Raw genomic sequence first — 10085 nt, 5'->3', positions numbered from 1 at the left:
GAGGGGGAGAGAGAGAGAGAGAGAACCCTAGCTTTTATCTTATTAAACTGTACACAGGATGTCAAGATGGTTCACTGAGCGATCAGCACCAAGGATGCAGGACAGCAAGGCGCATGCTCCACATAAGACAAGAAGAAATTTTTCTTCATTATTCTTCTGAAGGAAGAAAAAGACGGTGACAGAGAAGCCAGAAGGCAAGAGAGAAACCCTGGCCCAGAGAGCAGCTGGACCCAGCAGAGACCAGTGGAAGTCCACAGTATGTGGTGTCTACATCCCAACAGGAGCTGTCTTTGTACAGGTGTCTCTGATTACAGGGCCCTGTATGCTGCTTGGCTCATGGACGTTCTGTCAGGGGTCCCCAACCACCAGGCCACAGACTGGTTAGGAACCAGGCCGCACAGCAGGAGGTGAGCAGCAGGTGAGCAAGTGTAGCTTCATCTATATTTACAGTTGCTCCCCATCGCTTGCATGACCACCTGAGCTTCGCCTTCTGTCAGAGCGGTGGCGGCATCATAGGCGTGAACCCTGTCGTGAACTGCGTCTGCAAGGGATCTAAGTTGAGCACTCCTTAAGAGAATCTAATGCCTGATGATCTGAGGTGGTGACACTAGCACTGGGGAGCAGCTGCAAATACAGGTTAACATCAGCAGTGAGGTATGACTGCACAGAAACCTTAAATCAATTGGGGCCAGGTGTGGTGGCTTAAGCCTATAATCCCAGCACTTTGGGAGGCAGAAGAGAGAAGGATTGCCTACACTCAGGGATTCGAGTCCAGCTTGAGCAACATGGTGAGACCTCATCTCTACACTAAATCAAAAAATTAGCCGGGCATGGTGGCACATGCCTGTGATTCCAGCTACTTGGAAGGTTGAGGCTGAAGATCACCTGAGCCCAGTTGGCCGAGGCTGCGGTGGCCGTGAGCGTGCCACTGTATTCCAGCCTGGGTGACAGAGTGAGACTCGGACTCAAAAAAAAAAAAAAAAACAACAAAAACTAAAAAAAAAAAAAAAAAAAAAAGTCAATTGCTTGTAGACTACATCAAAACCCTCTCAGTGAGTGGGAGTTGACACGCTTCAACTGTACAGCTGCATCTACAGGCAAGCTTCAAGTCAGACTCCCATACTTATTTTGGTCTGTGTGTGGCCCCACCCATTTTACTTACCACTTCCATCCACATCTTTTTTATTTTGGTGCACTGCATAATTACTTCAGTATGTATTTAAATGTAATAATAATAGAAATAAAGTGCCCAGTAAGTATTATGCACTTTAATCATCCCTAAACCAACCCCCAACTAGTCTGTGGAGAACTTATCTTCCACAAAACCAGTCCCTGATGCCAAAATAGTAGGGGAAAACTGTTCTGTGTGACTGCCACTGTGCCCACTTTGATGAGTGGACCTGCGCTATATAAAACGAAAACACAGCTGGGCTCGGTGGCTCAGCCTGTAATCCTGCGCTTTGGGAGGCTGAGGTGAGTGGATTGCCTGAGCCCGCGGGTTCGAGATCCGCCTGGGCAACTTGGCGAGACCTCATCTCTACAATACATCAAAAAATTAGCCGGGCGCGGTAGCGTGCACCTGTAGTTCCAGCCACTTGGAAGGCTGAGGCGGAAGAATCACAGGAGCCCAGCAGGTCGAGGCTGCGGTGGCCGGGAGCGGCCACTGCACTCCAGTCTGGGTGACGGAGTGAGACTCCAACTCAAAAAAACAAAAAACAAAAAAAAAACAAAAAAAATGTTTCTGCTGGGTACGGTGGCTCACACCTATAATCCCAACACTTTGGGAGGCTGAGGTGAGAGGACTGCTTGAGCTCATGGGTTTGAAACCAAACTAAGCTACTTGGCAAGAACTTGTCTCTATAATAAATCAAAAAATTAGCCAGGCGTGGTGGTGTGCATCTGTGTTTCCACCTACTTGGAAGGCTGAGGTAGAAGGATCGCTTGAGCCCAGGAGTTCAAGACCAGTCTAGGTAATATAACAAAACTTCATATCTACACAAATAAAAAATAAAAAAAATTAGCCAGGCGTGGTGGCACACGCCTGTAGTCCCAGCTACCTGGGAGGCTGAGGCAGAAGGATTGCTCAAGCCCAGGAGGTCGAGGTTGCAGTGAGCTGTGATCACGCCACTGCACTCCAGCCTAGGCAACAAAGTGAGACCACAGCTCAAAACAAACAAACAAACAAACAAACAAACAAACAAACAAACAAACAAACTGAGGAGAAACTCTGAGGGGCAGTGGTGCTTAGGGAGTCTTGGGATTTCATCAGAACTGGTCCCAAGTTCATATCACCTTGGTCTCCGGGAGCCCAGGCAGGGAGAACTTCCTGCAGGGTCCTCTGTCCCTCAGAGTCAGTGAGGAGGCAAGGTGGGCCCTTACCCTGCTGTATAGCACATCCAGCCAGTAGTCGGCCACCTTGGCTACAGAGCCATACACCTCTTCTAGCGTGCTGCCTTTGAGGAAGGCCTCAAACACTGAGGATTGGAAGATCTTAATCAGCTGCAGCTCCCCACGGCGTTTGACCTCAAAGCCTTTGAGCTCAGCCAGGGAGCCGTCTTCATTGAACACAGCATATCTAGAAAAAAAGGCAAGTAGACTGGTGAAAACAGGGTGATGGGCACCAATGGCTGCTTGTCATTCCCCTCTACCCTCTTCTTCCCTCTCGGATGCTCTGCCTATCATCCAACAGGCATTCCTTCGCCCTCAGGTGGATGCTTTTCAAAAATGAAAATGACTGCAGTGCCCCAGCCCAGAGCCAGAACACACGGTTGTAAACAAAGATGCTGCAAACTGAACCAAGACCAAAGAAAGAACTCAGGCCTGTCCCCAACCCGCTCCCGGTTCCTTTGTCTGACTGTGTTGTCAAATCTGATGCATCTCGATCCATTTTCTTTCTGAAGCACCAAGGCTGTGAGATTCCCACCTCTTCTTCAGTTTCTTGCCTTCTTCCTTGGAGGCTGGAAGGATCATGGCAAGGTAGGGTCCATCAACCTCAAAAAAGATGCTGTTCTCTGAGCGGGTGACATAGGTGAGTGAGGACGGCTCAGCCAGCTCCTGGTACTGGTCGTTGGTGAAGCCTTCCTGAGAAACAAGAGGAGGGGGCCGCTTCACTCGTAACAGCCCAAGCCTGGAGGCCACCTGGTGCCCTCCGAGATCAGACAGATCAGCAAGGTGAGGCTCTTCTGCTTAACCAGCACAACCCAGCAGCAACAACGTGGCAAAACTCAAGTGTGTTTTGCTGAGTCCAAGAAGCCAGACCCACTTACATGACATTTTGAAAAAAGCAAAATGATAGCACCAAAAGCACACTTGAAGTTGCTAGGGTTTCAGGGTGGGCGAGGGTCTGCTGACAAAGGGGCTGGAGCTCTTCTGTGCTACTCTGTGGTGGTACATGAGACGTTATGCATCTCTCAAAACCCACAGAGCTGTATGCTACGGAGTGAACTTCACAGTATGCAAACTAAAAATCATCTAACACCAGGGTGTTGAGGAGCCCCAGTGGCATACAGACTGGGACAAACAAACCCATCAGTGTTATCAACAGAACCACGTGGAAGTGTGGGGAGGAGCAGCTGCCCTGGTTTGACTTTGACTGGACAGTATAAACCTACAGACAAAAGTATCTGTCCTATGGCTGGTGGATTTATTTTTCACAGGGGCACAACTCTCCTAGAAATTCTGAAACTACGGTGGGGGGGAAGGGTTCGGGGACATGCCTCAACAACAAGGGTTCCTGTAAAATGAATATTAATATATTTAACCCTGAATTGTACCCTATATCTTTCAAATTAAAAAGAAAAAGTTTATACCAGAAAAAAAAAAAAGAAATTCTGAAACTTTCTCACGTGTGTGCTAGGGTTGCACAAATAAATATACTGACAGAATTAGAGGCAGGTTTATCACTGCAGGAGAAAGAAGTCACCAAAGGGGACTAGACTGAAGCACAGACTCATGTCACATGTGTTTAAAAACATACATGCAGTGGAAGCGCCATCTTCCAGTCATTCGCCAAAATGACAAACACAAAGGGAAGGAGGAGGGGCACGCGGTCCATGTACTCCAGGCCATTCAGAAAACATGGAGTTGTTCCTTTGGCCACATAAAAAAGGTGATTTCGTAGACATCAAGGGAATGGGTACTGTTCAGAAAGGAATGCCCCACAAATGTTACCATGGCAAGACAGGAAGAGTCTACAATGTCACCCAGCATGCTGTTGGCATTGTTGTTAACAAACAAGTCAAGGGCGAGATTCTTGCCAAGAGAATTAATGTGCATATTGAACATATTAAGCACTCGAAGAGTCGAGATAGCTTCCTGAAATGCAATAAGGAAAATGACCAGAAAAGGAAGGAAGCCAAGGAGAAAGGCACGTGGGTTCAGCTGAAGCGCCAGCCTGCTCCACCCAGAGAAGCACACTTTGTGAGAACGGAAAGGAGCCCGAGCTTCTGGAACCTATTCCCTATGAATTCATGGCTTAATGGGTGTCAAAAATAAAAGATCTCTGGATCATAAAAATGCTTGTCTTCATTGAATGGTAGTGTGGTGTCCCCTTCTCCAGAAAATAAGCTAAATTTTAGTTGTGTCCTAACTCATTGTATAATGTCTTTACCATTCAGATGTAGTGTTTTTCTTGCTGAAAGATGTATGATTGCTTAATGTACAATAAATATACTCTGGTTAGAAAAAGGCCACATATTACTTAAGAAATAAAAATAATAATAATAAAATAAAAACATACATGCAGGCCAGACACAGTGGCTCACGCCTATAATCTCAACACTTTGGGAGGCCAAGGTGAGAGGATTGCCCAAGTCCATGGGTTCGAGAGCAGCCCAGGCAACTTGGTGAGACCTCATCACTACAATAAATCAAAAAATTAGCTGGGCGTGGTAGCACACGACTGTAGTTCCAGCAGCTCGGAAAGCTGAAGTAGAAGGATCACCTGAATCCAGCAGGTCGAGGCTGTAGTGGTGGTGAGCACGCCACTGTACTCCAGCCTGGATGACAGAGTGAGACTCCAACTCAAAAAAATAAAATAAATAAATAAATTAGACTAATAATAAAATAAGCCGGATGTGGTAGTGTGTACCTGTAGTTCCACCTACTTGGAAGCCTGAGGTGGAAGGTCCAGGCTGCGGTGGCTATGAGCGTGCCACAGCACTCCAGCTTGGACAACAGAGTGAGAATCTGACTCAAAAAATTAATTAATTAATTAATTAAAAGCATACATGCAGATACAGAATGCAGCTCTATGTGCATGGGTCATTATACACACATCTCCTAGCCCCATCCACTGTAAGTGACTAGAAGCTACGACACCCCCATGAGAAAAGAGCACAGTTAGTGCCCCATCTTGGCTCTTTACACCAATCTCCAATAACAGGAAGCCAGCTCCTTGGAGAACTGGCTGACTCTAGGCTGGACACAAGGCTGGAGCATCTCATAGTACCAGCAAGTAGGAACGTGCTCCAAAAACAAAACCAAACGCCAGAATAGGGCGTGTCCCAGAAACAGGTGGCAAATGGAAAGAAGCACCTAGCAGCTCAAGGGGAACACACTCAGCAGCAAAGCACATCAGGGTGGTACTAAAGTGAAACCTCAGACATAATAAATATCCATGAATCCGGGAGGATCTAAATAAGCAAGAGAAAAAGTGGGAGTAAGGGATGATAATTCTCCCTTACAGAATGGAGTCAAGAAAAGTAGAAGGAATGGGTGAAACAGAAAATCACCCTAGAGGAAAAAAACCACCACAGGGAACATCCCAGTGACAACTGCCGCAGGCAAGAGCCACACTGAGGACTAAAATTAGTGGCGAAAGCTTCAGGAGCAAATGGGCACCTGCACACTCTCCAGGTGTCTCCTCCGTGGCACTTGCTAATTACTGTGGAAGTTCTAGGACACTCTTAAGTCCTTCTTCCAGGGAAGCCTCGGATGGGGACGTTTGACTGAGGAACAGCGTGTGGAGGGACACAGGTGCGTCTCCACAGCATCTGCAGATGTCCCTCCCCCACACCACAAACCTGACAGGCGGTACCAGAGAGAATGTGATGGGAGGGCATCACCCCTGTGGTGTTTTGCAAAAAAAAAACCTAGATAACCTCAGTCTGACAATGAGAAACAACACACAATCCCAAATCTAGTGACAGTCAACAAAATGCCTGACCAGTAGCCACCAAAGTGTGAGGTCATGACATAAGGAAAGACCGTGGCACCCTCGGACTCAAGGGACTAGGACAGGACAACCTGGTGCCGCATGGCTCTGTCTGGGGTCCTGGGACAGATGAAGGGCAGTAGTAGGAAGACAAGAAGTCCAAGTGAAGCCTGTAGCTCCATTACAGGGGGTGTCGGTGTGAGTTTCTTAGTTCTGACGGTCATATTGTGGTTCACGCAAGAAATCAACATTAGGAAAAGCAGGCTGCTGGGTATTGTGAAGTTCCCTGGATTATTTTTTTGTTTGTTTTGAGTCGGACTCTCAATCTGTCACCCAGGCTAGAGTGCAGTGGCACACTCATTGCCGCTGCAGCCTCAACCTGCTGGGCTCAGGAGATCCTTCTGCATTAGCCTTCCAAGTAGCTGGAACTATAGGCGTGTGCCACCACACCTAGCTAATTTTTTAAAAATTATTTATTGTAGAGATGAAGTCTTGCTATGTTGCCCAGGCTGGTCTCAAACCCCGGGCTCAGGCAATCCTCTTGCCTCTGTCTCCCGAAGTGCTGGGATTACAGGCATGAGCCACCACCACGCCCAGCTGGACTATTTTCATAAGTGTCTATAAGTTTAATAAAATCACAAGTTAAAAAAAAGCAAAAAAATCTGAGTACTGTGCTGAAGAAAAAAAGAGTGGAACTTGCTCAGTACTTTGAACACCGAGTGTCAGGCTACAAAAAAACAATGTAAACGGTCAGACAAGGGTGCTGGATGCCAGGAAAGGAACCGTGTGCTAAGGTTTGAGAGAATCTGCATCACCTCCTGAGCCCACCACAGCGTTGGTGCCAGGCCTGGCTGCAGCTCAGGGCCAGACACCTCCTCCTCTTGCTGGAGACCCACTCACCTTGACCATGATGTTCAGCATGGCCCCTGGGTAGGAGATGGTCACCTTGGGCTTCTTCACATTGGTCGTAGTAAGAACGACGTTTTCTGGGAAGCTGTTCGGCAGGACACACCATATCCCATCTGTGTCCAGTTCCAAGGGCCTCCTTCAGAGAGAGAGAAGGGAGGCAGTGGATTCCGCTCTACCTCCCACCCTCACCACTCTGTGCCCTGCAGCTGCCCTTGGCACTCACCCGATCTGCTCGATCAGCTCCCGTGCCTGCGTGATTATGTTGGCCCCAGTGAAGCAGACGATACCGGCCATCTCCATGGAGTACCAGCGGGCCCTGGGAAGAGCCATAGCCTGCATTGGCGAGACTGGTGCCTGGTACGGCTCCTTCCGGAGGGAGTGGGGGAGGACAGGAGAGACCGGAGGGGGGCAGGAAAGCAGCCAAGATTGCTTGAAGCAGGACAGAACTAAGGCAGAATTTGGCTCTGCCTGGAGGACACTCCCTGTTCCTCCTTCAGGGTGCCTGGCCTGGTTCAGGAAAGTTCCGGAAGGGTACAGTGTGCTGCCATTGCATCAGCTCAGAACTTCAGTCTCAGCAAGACTCTCAAATCACCCCAGGCTCATCTCGTCCTTCTCTACTCTCTTCAAACCACCTTCCACACCCCATTCTCACCACTGGCTTCTCCGAGGAAACTCAAGGCCTGGACGCCCTCTGTCCCGGCCAGCCCTGACCTCCTCTTGCCCAGGTCGCAGCCCTGTTCTCCACAGCCCCACCCTCATCCTCCCCATGCCAGCTCTAGGCCCCTCAAGCCATCCCTCCGCAGACCCCTTGCACATCATCGCCCACTCGCCACATCCCCAGAGTGAAGACAGTGAGTGACACAAACGTGCTCAAAACCGAGTCTTGTCTTCAGCCACAGTCAGTTCAGTGTCCTGCGGCACTCGTGTCTCGTGGACGCCCGGACCCTCAACACCAGCGTGGCCTAGCTCCCTCTCCCTCCCAGCCCACTCACCCGTCACCCCCACCAGCCACCACCGGCCACGCCCAAAGCCCACAGGGGCCGATACCCCAATCCCCGCAAAAGCCCTCAATGCTCCCGTTGGCCACACACCCCTTGCGCATGACATATCCATAGAAGGAATTGAGGATGCACTTGTGGGCCAGTTGCAGAGAGTCGTATAGCACCGCCATGTTCCTGCAGCGCCTAATCTCTGTTGCGTCGCCTGCCTCCATGGCTGCCGCCAGCTTCTTTTTCCACACCTGGAAACAACACCAACACGCAGAGCCTCAGATTCCCCCATCTCACATCTCACAAAGCATGACTGAAACTACAGAATCTGCATCTGGCTGGGCACAGCAGCTCACGCCTGTCATTCCAGTTCTCTGAGAGGCCGAGGTGGGAGGACTGCTTGAGCCCAGGAGTTCAAGACCAGCCTAGACAACATGGCAAGATTGCCTCTCTACAAAAACCAAACCAAATCAAAACAAAACAAAAAAAACAATTAGCCAGGTGTGGTGGCATGTACCTGTAGTCCCAACTACGTGGGAGGCTGAGGCAGGAGGACTGTCTGAGCCCAGGAGCTCGAGGCTACAGTGAGGTGTGAGTTTGAGGCTACAGTGAGCCATGAGTGTGCCATTGCACCCCAGTTTGAATGAGACCCCGACTCAAAAAAATTAAAAAAAAGAATCTGCTTTAGATTACAAGGCTGGCCCGGAGTGGACATGGGAATCCACCTAATAGCACCTAGTGCCTGGTGTCAGCTGAGAGGTCCGGAGGCCACAGTGACACCAGCCCTCAAGCTCAGACAGGCTGTACTTCTCGAGATGCTGAGAGCCTCAAAGGAGAGGCTGAGCTTCCCCGAGAGCAATGAAGCTCATGCTGGCAGGTCCCTCCCCATTTCCCATGTCATGACAGACTGTTATGGTGGAAGGAAACAGGGCTGATCCAAAGAACCACAGATGCCCTATATGACGAGGTGAGTCTTAGCTGACAGGTGCCATGGGGTGGGCTTGGAGTACCATACTGCGGGTTTCAGTGACTCGATCGATCGTCGTGAGACCAAAGTTTGTCTGCTTCTGCCAGACTCAGGGAAACCAAGACTTACAGAAGCCAAGTTTGTCTGTTTCTGACATAGACAAAAGCTACTAAGGAGGTCCCAGGTAAAAACACTCCATAAGAAAGTGCAGAGAAGACCATAAACATGGCAGCAAATCCCCACCCAACACAAAAATGTTTTTAAAGGCTTGGTATTTAGATGAGATTGGGCGCACCTGGGGGTTATGGCCATAGATGTCTGCAAGGCTTGTTATTTAAAGACCAAAAGGTCGGCTCGGTGGCTCAGCCTGCAAATCCCGTGCTTTGGGAGGCTGAGGTGAGTGAATTGCCTGAGCCCGCGGGTGTGAGACCCGCCTGGGCAACTTGGCGAGACCTCATCTCTACAGTAAATCAAAAAAAATTAGCCAGGTGTGGTAGCGCGTGCCTGTAGTACCAGCTACTTGGAAGGCTGAGGTGGAAGGATCGCCAGCGCCCAGCAGGTCGAGGCTGCGGTGGCTGGGAGCGGCCACTGCACTCCTGTCTGGGCGACAGAGTGAGACTCCAACTCAAAAAAAAAGAACAAAAAAGAACAAAAAAAACTTCACTAAGATATTTACTGAGTGCCTATTATGTATCAGGAAATTCATTAGACTGAAGAACCAGAACACAGTCATTACACTTGATGAGGGAAATGAAAGAAAAGTAATTTAGTAATTGCTTGAATAAAATAAAGTGAGATGGCATGGCAGTTCCTTAAGAAGTTAAACACAGAATTATCATATGATTCAGCAATTCTTTTTTTTTTTTTCATTAAAAATATTTTCTCGCCGGGCTCGGTGGCTCAGCCTGTAATCCCGCGCCTTTGGGAGGCTGAGGTGAGTGGATTGCCTGAGCCCGCGGGTTCGAGACCCAACTGGGCAGCGAGACCTTATCTCTACAATAAATCAAAAAATCAGCCGGGCATGGTAGTACATGCCTGTAATTCCGGCTACTCGGAAGGCTGAGGC

At 49.2% G+C, this 10085-nt stretch overlaps 1 protein-coding gene and 1 pseudogene across 3 annotated transcripts in view; one reads left to right on the top strand and one right to left on the bottom strand.

Annotated features, from left to right (window-relative positions):
• Positions 1-10085, bottom strand: part of POLE (DNA polymerase epsilon, catalytic subunit) — a 75431-nt gene that overhangs the window by 45375 nt on the left and 19971 nt on the right. For all 3 annotated transcript variants that reach the window (XM_021710096.1, XM_008053341.1, XM_008053342.2), the window contains 5 exons: positions 8155-8303; positions 7287-7379; positions 7055-7199; positions 2924-3081; positions 2380-2575 (listed from right to left, as the gene is read on the bottom strand). In XM_021710096.1, coding sequence (XP_021565771.1) covers positions 2380-2575; positions 2924-3081; positions 7055-7199; positions 7287-7379; positions 8155-8303 — 741 coding nt within the window. The remainder of the gene's footprint in view (positions 1-2379; positions 2576-2923; positions 3082-7054; positions 7200-7286; positions 7380-8154; positions 8304-10085) is intronic.
• LOC110595224 lies at positions 4011-4478 on the top strand (annotated as a pseudogene).

Source organism: Carlito syrichta, unplaced genomic scaffold (assembly GCF_000164805.1).
Source record: "Carlito syrichta isolate Samal-C Ts95f unplaced genomic scaffold, Tarsius_syrichta-2.0.1 Scaffold288080, whole genome shotgun sequence".
Classification (NCBI taxonomy): Eukaryota; Metazoa; Chordata; class Mammalia; order Primates; family Tarsiidae; genus Carlito; species Carlito syrichta.
The sequence above is the reverse complement of the archived record's forward strand: the minus strand, read 5'-3'. Positions and strand labels throughout refer to the sequence as shown.